Genomic DNA, 12,471 nt, shown 5'->3' on the forward strand with positions numbered 1-12,471 from the left:
TGAATTTTGCATTTTAGGAAATCTTACATTTCAACATAATGTCTTTAAAGTGCAATCATTAGAACCATGAAAAATGGCAGTGGCAGAAGATGAAAGCCCAGTAAAATAACTGAGTACAAGTAAACAACAGCCAGCAACTGCTTTCCCTAAAAGTGTATGAACATAGGGTTCAACTCAACTCTTTCTGCAGAGATAAGACCACCTCAAGGGCATAAACATAACTTTTACCTAACGTGCTTCAGAGGAAACATTAAAGGTTATGTTGGCAGGAGTTATGTAAGAGGCATTACAGTTTATGCAGGAAAGTAAAGCATATTCAAATTTCAAATAAAATAGGAAACATGGAAAGAAAAACTGAGAAAATAGAGATGTACTGCATTTCTTAAAAATGTAAGGGTGATGTATTACAAAGTACTTACATTTCTTCTTTTATCCTAAGCTTTTTTACTAGCTATCACTGGGCACAATTAGGTTAGACAATCTTTTGGTTTGATCCAGCACAGAAGTTCTTGATTATAAAAAAACAAACACCTAAACAACAATCACCTAGGAACCTTTATGATGTGTGCTTTACATGCTTGAAAAAATACAAACATTTGGTTAAATCTCCCCCTCTGTCGACTTTAAAATGGTATAATTTCTAATCGGTTTGAAGGTTGCGTACATGACTACAGAACTTCCTAATGCTGAATGCGAATTTTTGAAACAACCTTGACAGTCAGTTCTGATTAAACCTTCCAGATTTTATGCTGCTTAGATATGATTACGGGTGAATTTGTGCCATATGAAAGCCACAGAGCAATGGTAAATGCACAGAAGTTTTACATGATTATAAAAACATCAATCTTAAAAAGCCCTGAAAAGATGCTGTGGGAAATGAGATACTCCAAGAAGGGAATTTCTTCAGTTACAGAGGAGTCCTTGGGGCTACCATTTTTCTCTGTAGAGCCTGACCACAAATAATTTAAGGCTTGGGAGGCAGTAGGAATGCTGCACATGCTTAGGCCACTCTGGCTGGCCAATAATCTTAGTGATGTCTTGCTTGGGCATTTACTCTGAATCTTCTGAAGCTGCTCCATCAAAAGTGTACCCCTGGAGGTGTGTTCTTTGTCTTTCTTCACTTTTTGCTTACAAAGCTTTCTCTTGTACCACAGGAGACCATTTCTGTTTGTGCTTTTCAGCTGAGACTCAAATCTACTATCTCAAATCTACTCCCACTGAGCAGGGGACTGTGCCTGTGTATCTCCACTAATCTTGCAACATTGCTATTATCAACTGTGCAATAGTTCAGAACAGAAAGAAGTTTCTCTAGCAGGTATAGAGTCTGTTACACACACAAGGAAGTGCTAAAGATTCTTGCTGCATCCAGTCACCATTCCATTCATCATTCTTTTACTCGTTCACTTGTAACACTAAAAGAAAAATGGAGAGCACTGCCAAATACTACATTTTAAGAGACACCAGAAGAACCTGCATGCACAACCAGTATTTTCTTAGCTTGGAGGTTATGTCCTTTGTCTCTTACACAGGAGGGCAATTGCTAAATTTTAACAATGTAATTCCTACGTGATAGGGAAAAAATATGTATATGTACTATTGAAATTATCTTTCTTCTCAGGTTTTCATTATGGCATCTGGACTTTAGAGTACAATACTGAATTTCCCCACAAGCCCTTTGGAAAAAGAAATGTAAACCAGGACCCAGGAAAGGTACAGACAACACTGCACATGCAACTCCTGCCACCACACTTGACTAGACACAAAGCAAGCATTGTAAATGGCCTTCTCACATTTTAAACTGTAAGAAGAACATCTCCTAAAAAAACAAGCTAAGACAGTGATGAAAATCTATCATTCTGGTAAAAATCTTTTACATTTACATATCCAAATATCCTTTTACACAGTTATATCTGAAGAGCTCTAAATACTGTTTTATTCTTCTTACCTCCATAAACCTCTGACGTAGAGGCCAGCAGCAGCCGTGCTCCAACACGTTTAGCTAAACCTAGATTTTGGGCAATGGGGAAAGAAGAAAATAATTACAGCAAGTGCAAGAATCTTTCACTCATGCTAGCTGTTTTAGTGTGTCCTGTTTTACATGTTTTTAAAGATAATTCTATTTCTCTCACAAGGCAAATTTAGCTGTAAATCATTGAGAGTTCCCACTTCCAAACTAGAAAACTTAAGAAACAGCAGAGCAACACCTGCATGTGATGTGTTTGCTTCTGGGACTAGCAGCTGCACTGAATCAAGATCCAAGAACTTTATTTACTACAATCTAAATAAAGGCCAAGGAAGCACTCCACTTAGGAAATCAGGATCTTGAAACAACATAATATATTATGATTACCAAATTTTTCTTTACATAAAGACAAGTTTGTAAAGAAACTTATACAGAATAGGACAAAAATCAATATTTTTTTCTTTTATTATACTCTTTTAAACTGCTTGGATGATCCTACCCATCACTTCAGATTATCCTGCATTCCATTTCAATGGCTTTCTGGTCTTCAAGCTAGCATGGCAAATCAAACAAATCTCTCACCTGTGCCATTCTGGCACCTCAAAAGCTTCTGAATCACTTGATTCTCTGAACTGTACTCTCTGGAGTATCACTCACAGCTATGCTAATGTCCAGAAGTTTTTCTAACTCGTAACAATTCACAGGATCACTGACACTCACATCATTCTGCATCATACCAAATGGCATGAAGATGGGAGGAAAAAGTAGTGATGGCTTGAGGTCTTCTCACAGACCCATTCCCAGCACCAAAACTAACAGACAAAGCTGAAAACATTGCCTTGTGATTACCTAGCATGAAGCTAGACATTAAACACTCTCTCAGAATTTGCTAGCTAAGGCATGCACGAGAGGGTGCAGTACTCCTGATGTCTGGAGTTCAAACCAGTGCAATTCCACCTAGTCCAATGTTTGCTGAAATGGAAAGGAACACTCACAGTAATCGTGGGAATGTTCCACAGTCATCAAAGAGAAAACTGCAGTCATGAACACAACTGTGCTATAAAAATCCCATGCTCTTGGGATTGTTCCTATTACTTCTATAATTACTGCACACTCCATAGCCAACTTACAGGCACAAAGTTCTTGTGCTTTGAAAGGCATGTTGTCAGTGTTCATTTGCAGATATATTTAAAGGAAAAGAACAAAAACCTTCAAAGAGGGTAAAAAAACTCCCAACCTTATTTTGCTTAAAAAACCACCTTTTTCACATGTACAACTCATTTGCTTCATCCTCCCCAGCAACTCTATCAGGATTATATGATTCCTAACCAAGTTAAGTAATAAAAAAATTCCACTTACCCAGCATGTTTAATGTCCCAATAGTGTTGGTCTTCAATGTTTTTATAGGATTATACATGTAGTTTGGAGGAGAAGCAGGAGATGCCAGATGATAGATCTGATCCACTACAGGAAAATGAAGGGGATAGCATTATTATTTTCCCACATAAGATATTAAAAGAGAAAGCACTGAAGTCAAGAAACAAGTATTCCTTTGTGCAGTTCCTAGCACTGGAACCCAGCACTTTCTGTATTGCTACCTACACGTGACATGCACACAAACCTGTTGCAGCTCTAAGAAAAACTTAATTTTTAGTAAAACAAAACCTAGAGCATAATGTAATGTATCAACACTGTTGACATGGATATAGATGTCTGTGTAGGTGCCCACACTTTTCCACTTAGAAAATATTTAGCTGAGTACTTCAGAAATGTTTAGAGGCTGTAGAAGTATTTGCAGCATTCTGTTACCCTCAGGTTTTTAAGTGGCTACAAGCTTCAGAGTATTTTTCTAAACTAGACTATGAAGCAAAAATGATAGAAACATTTTTCAATAGGGGAGAAAATTTCTAGGAAAATTAAATACTGTATTTTTATTACTAGACTGTCTGCCAATGAAACATTAATCGGCTTTGTATCATTTACATATTAAATATAAATTGCAAGATACAAGCACGCAATGTTTGTCTTTTTTTTCCTTTTGTTATATATATGCAATGCTTTGGATAACACAGTATTTTAGCTTTAATTAAAAAAACAAACACACAAATCAAAACCCAATACAGAGATTTCAGCACTCTCCTCCACTTCCTGTTATGAAATACAGGAATTAACTGAATAAGTATTCAAAATTCATTGTCTGAAATGATTGAAGGTTGGAGGTATTAGAAACAAAAGACTTCTGGAAACAAATTTGTTAAATTAAAATAAAAACAAAGCAATGAAAACTGTATTCATTTTCATAGGCAGTATCAGATATTCAAAAGCTCAACCTGCAAGCCTTTCATAACATGACTGTTGTAAACATGTAAATGTCTTTCTGTCTTCTATATAACTTTAATCACAGCAAGCCAGAGCCATGCAAAAAACCACCAGTGGATAAGCAACTGCAAATGCAAAAATTAAACATAAGCTCAAATAAGATGTTTAAGGAAGAACAAACCCCCTACATCAAGGTCATTCAAGAAAAGCAATCAAAAGGTGAGGTAATAATTATAATGGCCTCATAAAAGAAAAGAAAGAAACTCCTTTGTGTTTCAACAGAAAAGCTAGGTTTTTTTTGGTGTTTTTTTTTTTTTTTTTAAGAAGGCTTGACATTGAAACCAGAAAGAAGCTGGAAAAGTCAAGGTTAGCTACTATTCTGACAGAAGAAAATCCTGCATGGCAAAGAGTAAGTGCCCTAGAATAGAACACTACTGGTCAAACAAATTACTTTTCCTGCTTAAAACAGGGCAGCAGCACCCTTGGACTTTCAAATTGGAAAAAAACCAGAAAACCAACAAACCCAAAACCAAAGCAAAATTCTTTTTCTCCATTTAAATACAACTATACTTGCTTAAACAGCTCAAGTTGCATACGAGTTACATCTAGTAGGAAAAAAAAAAAATCAGAAATGTTTTGAGTTGGAAGAGACCTTAAACATCACCTAGATCTCACCCCACATTCCACTAGACCAGGCTGATCAAAGCTCCATCCAGCCTGGATTGAACACTTCCTGGGATCAGGCATCCACAGCTTCTCTCGTCAACCTGTTCCAGTGCCTTACCACCCTCACAGTAGAGATTCTGTTTCCTATCTCTAATCTAAACCTACCTTCTTACAGTTTAAAGCCATTTCTCCTTGTCCTATCACTATATGACAAAATAAAATATCAACTATTAAGTTATCACCTGCTTATAACTAGCTGAGAAATATTAGAGGAATGTGGCTCTTGTTGAAGACCTCCTTCCCATTCTGAAATTTCATTTGACAAAGCAAGTATGCATACCCTTGCTTTCTGACCTCCTATATATATATATGTATAATAAAAAAGCAGACTAGTAAGCCAAAAGCCTACATAAGTGACTTGAATTATCCAAGTGAAAGTCATCCCTTACTTTTCAATAGTCTATTGCACAATGAAAAAAATGAAAAGTAGGTAAATCTTTGAAGCACAAGCATTACATTACACTCTTTTTAAGATAAGCATGTGTTCTGGTTACAATGCTTTAAAAATACCAGAAATATTGGCATAGTAAATATTCAACCTACTTTCTTTCTAAATCCCTAATGAAATGTGCTTGTATACAAGCCAAGTTTTACTAGATTAACTGCTGTGTCTATTGTCAGGGCAAGCTCAGCTCCTGACTTCTGTGTAACACAGGCTGGATAAGCACACACTGGATTATCTGAAGGAAGCATTTCAAAGTTCACCCCATACTGCAGTCCTGCAACACTAGAAATCCTGCAAAATAATTTTAATCACTGATTAAACTTACAATGTCAAGTGACCAAAATAAGGAGAAATTATTTCAAGCTATACCCCACTCCAGAGAACAATTAACTATCAACATAAACATAAAATAAGCTCCTAAGGCAAACTTAATGACTGTTACTGCAAGTTTTACTGTCTTGACAGAGTAATGATATTTGACAGTATGCTCATGCAGATGCCACAAAGTATTACTACTTTTACATTGCCATGCTCTCTTTGGTCTACAGCTTTTTATGTCTATAGCAGTGATGAATTACTGCCTAGAAGATGTCAAAACAGCCCAGAAAGCTAAAGAGAGGCAGTTTTGGCAGATATGTGATGTCACTGAATATTTATTTTCACATAAAAAGGTGCAGAGAAGTAAAATTTCATGTTGCAGGTTCTCTGCTATTTGTTCTTGAATGATCAGGAAATAGTACATCCAACCACTATCAACTCTGGTGCAGCATCAAGGGACAGCTTGTCACACAAGGCACTAGTAATAGCACAAACAGCATCCAAAGACAATCTGATGCAGCAAAAGCTGGCAGAAGAAAGTTCCCAGCTCAGGCTCAATTCCAAGCCCTACCTGCATTGCTAACGCAACTGAAACTTTGAGGAGTCGGTCTGCAACACAAAGCTAGTTAATTGTTCGGCATGAAGTGTTACATGGAATAACTACTCTATACCTTGGTCTTGTGCTGGGGAAATAATGCAAACATGATGTAGCATGGGGTAAATTTAAATTGGTTTGTTGAACATCAACACACTTTCTACAGATGAGTTCTGAACATGAATAAAATACATTACTGCCTCAAGTTTTGCTTTAAATATCCCCTTCCCACAGCATGCTACAGTCATAAAACCAAAGACAAGGGGTAGACTGGAAGCTGGCAAAAGGAATGCTCTCTAAAGATGCTGACTGATGCTTGCAAGCTGCAGGTAACTCAAGCACAGTGGTGCAGAAAAATTAGTAAAGCAGTTGCTGAAGTACCTATAGCCAACTCAAAGGTGAACTCTGACCTGAGCTTTATGCTGTTTCTTTCTACTTATTCCTTCATAACCCTTTCTAAATCATGTTTTTGACAACCTGTGGTGGAATTCTTGGAAACAGAAAATGTCACTTCAAAAGCACTTTGGTCTGTTAGTAATTTACTGCCCAATCCCATTCTGTAAAAGGAGAAATGAACCCTTTCTTGTGCCCTCTCAAACTTAATTTTGTTTTGTGGTATGGTTTTTTTTAAATACTGCTTATTTTTGACACACAGCAGCTCCTACAGGAACAGTCCCTTTAATGGCATATAGCAATTCAGATACTAAAGGTCAAAAACTACCATCCCTTTTGCTCCACAAGGATACAGCTAGGTCTGTAGTAGTCATATAATGGTTAGCCATAAACAAATGTGTATGAAATACAAAATCCCCAAAACTCCTTATAATATTAAAATTTATTTACTTATTTTTAAAAATGAGAGTAAGTGTCAAAAACAGTGCAAAAGAAAGAAAGCAAGCAGGGAAGAACTCTTCTTCTTTTAGTCCTTCATTCTTCCTTTGTTTCCCAGCTAGCATTTGTTTGAAATGAAACAAAGAGGAGCTGGGGGGAAAACACAGTTTTCCTTGCCAAATGTACAGTCTTGCCTGTCTCATTTGCCTCAATGTACTTCTCCCCATGCATAAAGGCAAAAATCAATCCCTGTATGGAAAAGGTTTAGAAAGAACAGAACTGGCAGAGAGATGGAAGATGGGGAATTTGCCAAGTGTCAGATGGTCATTTCCTGGATCAGGACAGGCAACCAGGCAGTTACAGGACCTCTGCATCTTGCCTGAGAAGGAATCTTTTGTATATCAAGCCTCAGACCTATGAAAAACATCACTGTTTTTCCAAAACATTTGGAGAATGATGGACAGTTCAGTAGGGTGAAAGGTTTCTACCACAAACTTTTCATATTTGATTTATCAAGTTGACAATGCTGAAATAAGAGTAATTGTTTCTCATTCCACCTTCCTTCTATTAACTGCCAGGTCTGAAAAACACCTATTTTATTTTTTTCCCCTCAGAATTTCAGCAGGCCAGCTAGAAAAAGCCATCTACCCAGCTTGGCTGATAACCTTGTGCATTGTAGCATAAAGTTAACAGTTATTTAAGAGAGCAGACAACTCTGTTCTAGCCAGAGCTGTGGAAAGTTATCCAAGCTACAGCTTTTCAAAGGATTAACTGTTTGGGTACCTGGGACAGTATCTACTGAAGGACAAAAAGAAGTACATCTAGTAATTGACCTCCACAACTCTTTTGTGTTACACGATGTAAAGAAAAGAAGTTTTACAACATTCACTATGAAGCCTTGCACTAGCTTTGCAATAGTCATAGTGCAATTATTTGAAAATAACCATGTGAATAGTTGTGCAAAGTGCTACATTAAGAACTACAACAGAAGAACAAATGATAACAATGAAATTCTGCAAGTTTTGTGTGTAACTCCCATAGGATACTAGAATTTTTTAACTGTGAAGATGGCAGCAAGTAGTTTACCAAGCACAGGACTGCAGACTACTGGCAAAGATACTGACAAAGAAACAATAAACAAATTTGTTATGCTACAATTTTATTGAAAAAAAAGGCCACAAAAATAAAATTCATTTCAAAATAGCATAGACACAGAAGCTGGCATAAACACTCAAGCCACATACACAAGGTACAGTGTGACAAACATAGAAGTCTGTGCTCAACATAAAGTAAGTAACATATTGCAAGAAACAACAACTACTGTTTGCCAATTACACCCTTCTCTATGTGAAAAGCTAAAGGAAAAAAAAATCCCTAAAATTTAGCACACATAGAATATGCAATACCTAAATTTGGACACAAACATTTAATCTTGTGTTTTTCTTAATGCTATGAATCAGTAAAATCACTTGTCCTAAGGTGACTAAGACAAAATACTCCATAAAACTCCAAAATACTGCCAAAAAACTACTTTCCTTCATATAATCTTTACTTCTAGCCCTAATACTGCATGTGTTCTCCATATTTCCTAAGTGAAAGGCAAGGGAGAAATCTACCACTTGTCCTATGACAGGAAATGACCTTTATCTTCCATTTCTGTCTTCAACATGTGTCACAGTCCTAGAAAGGACTAAACAGGTCACTAAGTCCACTAAGCACCTGCATCCATCACTTTATTTGCTAGTCAGGAAGCACTGAGCAGAAAAGCTTTGATCAGAAGCATAAAAGTAAGATTCTGCAGCTAGAATGTATGGACTTTTCTTGGGAAAAAAACCAGCTGTGCCAATTTCATTACTGGAGGTCAGGCCAGAGAAACTGACACGATGAAGTGAGACATTTCTACTGCCCTGAACTAAAAAGGATTGCAAATAGAAGTTCATTTACTTGATGCTAAACATGTTGCCTGTAATGTCAGGCAAACTGGAATAACTTCATAAATAACTTCATAACTTCATAAAATAACTTCATATTGCTCATATGGGAGCAGTTTTGGAGAGCCTTACATGAGAGACCAAGATCAAGGCACCATTGCACTTTGCTCTGGACAAATAAAATAAAGTAGCATTTGTTACCCTCTGCCTTGCCATAGACTTTCCTGACCAGCAATTTGAATGTATTAAGCATAGAGAACAAAGACTAGGAAGGGAAAAACCTGGGATGGATGTATGGAATTAAAAAAAAAAAAAAAAAAAAAGGCACATTAAACACACTTTTTGTGTTTGTATTTGTATGTGCATTAAATTAACTATGAGAGGACTTGAAGATTGAACAATTCTGGAATATTGTAAAACACTGTTTAGTAAAAAGTTACCATCTCAACATCTGGTAGTCTGCTATTCACAAGAAGGCTACAGACTATTCTTTTGACCAATTTTCTTAGACTGTTGGTCTTAGCCTTAAAAACCAAATAAACCTATGTGCCAGCAAGGCCTTAAAAATAAAAGGTTTTTTAGTCCCAATCAAGCAAATTATTTATTCAAATTCTATAAACAGTTACTTAACTTACCTATGTGTGTGTAACTAGCAACCAGAACACCTCCTGCAAACTCTGAAAGCCAATATTCTTGTCACTATGTGTATCACATGCTTACACCCTGTCACTCAACTTGCAAAATATATTTTTTATTATATAATTTTAAAAGCTTTTTCAGTGAGAGTCAAAAGACCCAAAATTACCTTTGTGTTCACAATCACTGAAATTAGAGCCAACATTTAAGAAATGTTTTCCCAGAAACTGGACTGCCAGAATGAAGAATTAGAACAACAAACCAAGACCATAACCAAACAGTTTTAGTTAACAGAAGATTAGCTAATCTCAGAACATAAACCATCAGACAGTTTATCATTACCTACAACTTACCCTTCTCTCTCATTTCATATTACATTACTTAGGTAGTGCACCTGCACTTGTTTTAAATAAAGGTTTTTGAGCATCAGAGTGGAACTACTCTTCACTGCTCTGCTCAAAAAGAGTTTGGGCAGCTGCCACAGATTGCAATTTTAGAAGTATTATACAGTATTTTTCAAAACATACAGTGCATCTTTGATAAGGGAAGTGAAAGCAGTTCAACTGACTTAACTGTTTCCACTGTTGACTGTAAGTCTGTGGCATTTTCAGGCCTGTTTTAGTTTCACATCTGTGAAAGGTGTGGCTAAAACAATACAAAACAACACTATCAAGCAACCAAAAAGAAATGCAAGGCCAAAGTGTGTACCTGTGAACTGAGAAACAGTTCATCTAAGGACATCTTTCAGATACACGAGATAGCTGAGTTTAATGCACCTATCACTTTACAGAAGATTGTTTTAAGGCTTCCAAAAGTTGTGAGGAAGAAGGAAGAAGAAACACCAGTGGGAGAAGGATATGGGCTACGTATAACTGGCTGCTGTTTCCTTCCAGATTTATCCAACTGCTCTGCGTGCCTAAGGGTATCTGAAAACTGGCCCTCAAGACTGAAAACTGAGAGGCCTTTATTCCTGTTTAGGGGTCCAGTTTGTGGAATGATCATGTGCCATCTTATGATATCACCTTGGAAGTGGCTTGGTTTATCATGTGTGTGTTTTTGGGGTTGTGCATTTTTGTTGGGTTATTTTAATTGTTTCCACGTATCTATGTTTTTAGGTTGGAGTTCTTTTTTGGTTGTTTTGTTGTGGTTTTGTTTTTTGCTTTTTTTACACATCCATTTAAGTACAACAACATTTTACACTAAAAATACAGCCCTTGGTGGCTTGAAGTGATATAAAAACAAATGCTTACTTTTCATTATGAATACAGAATCAACTCTAATGCAAAGGTGAGTATAAACAAGACAGCACTCATGCTTATGTCACTATGTAAACGAAGTACATTGCTAACAACATCCATTTATTTAATACAGAATTTCCTTGCATTTTTTAATGCAATGTTATCTATTACCCTAAAGTGGGGTACAATACAGTGACACCAGATGAAGCATTGATTCTCATTTGTCTTCCAATTAACGTGTGTCTTTACAACACGGTTTGTATGAACACAAGCTACAGTGCTCTCAAGTGACTATCTTGGGGCGCCTGTAATCTTAATGAATGTACAGAATGAGGCAGCAAAGAAGTAAAGGTGTATTTCTTTCTTTTTCCTGATAATACAAAAAAAGTGTTAAAAGATTCTTCTGTTTCCAGATCAGGCTTCAGAAAAAAACCCCTGTCTTACTGAACCAAAAAAGTGCCCATTTAATAGTGCATTAAAGCTCTACATGAGGGTGAGGCTGAAATGAAAACATCTTTAAAAACACAGATCAGAACTATAATAGGGAAAAAAAAAGTTAATACAGCTATTTCAGACTTTTTTTTTTTTTTTAACTAGTTTTCATGTTTCAAGATTCCTGAACTGGTTTCATTCCACTAAAGAATTCAAATCCCTTTTTCTTCTGACTGGAAAAAACAGTGAAAACGTGTGCATTTCCATTGACATTAACAAATGCTAAAACAAATGAAATCCTAGTAGAGGAGAAAGACGTTTAGCACTAGAGATAACTACAGCTGTCACGGGGCTAAAAAATAAAATGTGTGTTTAGGTGATTTATTATTGTCTCTGGCCAGCCTAGATCAAGATCCAAGAATGCTGAGTCCCACTTCCCGTCATGGATCAAAGATAATGACGCAGCCAAGGCAGATTGTGCGTAGGCATCACTGGGAAGCTGAAAGCTACACATCTTGAGACTCAGTTCACTTTTCCATAGCCAAAGTGAAAGCACTGTTTTTTCCAGACCAAAAATGAGGTCTCTTTCAGGAATAAAGCGCTGATTATCCTCTCTGGAACTGAACTGTCAAAAAACCTTATATAACCTGGTTTAAACAGGACAGCAAATACAGAGAAATTCTTTAGACACAAACCTACTTTTTATCATGACTGCACAGTTATTCCAGTTCCTATTTACATGCAAAAAGGAGAAAATGGGACTAAGAAAAGAAGTATCTGATCTATATGCCAATTTGTTGATCTGTAACCAAAACTATCCCCTCATTGCCTCATTGGACTATAAACTCTGCAATGAAATAAAAATTTATAATGCTTCTTAGTGTATGAAACTTCTTTTAACACTTAGACATGCCAACCTCAATTTATACTGCTGGAAGATGAAAAGACATTCAATAAACTACCTACTGAATAACATGTAATAATTAGCTGTCAGTACTAAATAGGGAATTGGTGTCTTAATTACACAGGCCATAGGA

General features: G+C 36.5%; 1 protein-coding gene across 1 annotated transcript in view; it reads right to left on the reverse strand.

The window, feature by feature from the left end:
• Positions 1-12,471, reverse strand: part of UXS1 (UDP-glucuronate decarboxylase 1) — a 52,867-nt gene that overhangs the window by 15,724 nt on the left and 24,672 nt on the right. Inside the window, exons 7-8 of the mRNA XM_079317590.1 lie at positions 3,323-3,427; positions 1,946-2,005 (exon numbers count right to left, since the gene is read on the reverse strand). Coding sequence (XP_079173716.1) covers positions 1,946-2,005; positions 3,323-3,427 — 165 coding nt within the window. The remainder of the gene's footprint in view (positions 1-1,945; positions 2,006-3,322; positions 3,428-12,471) is intronic.

The sequence above is a fragment of the Erithacus rubecula genome, assembly GCF_903797595.1.
Source record: "Erithacus rubecula genome assembly, chromosome: 1".
NCBI classification, from domain to species: domain Eukaryota; kingdom Metazoa; phylum Chordata; class Aves; order Passeriformes; family Muscicapidae; genus Erithacus; species Erithacus rubecula.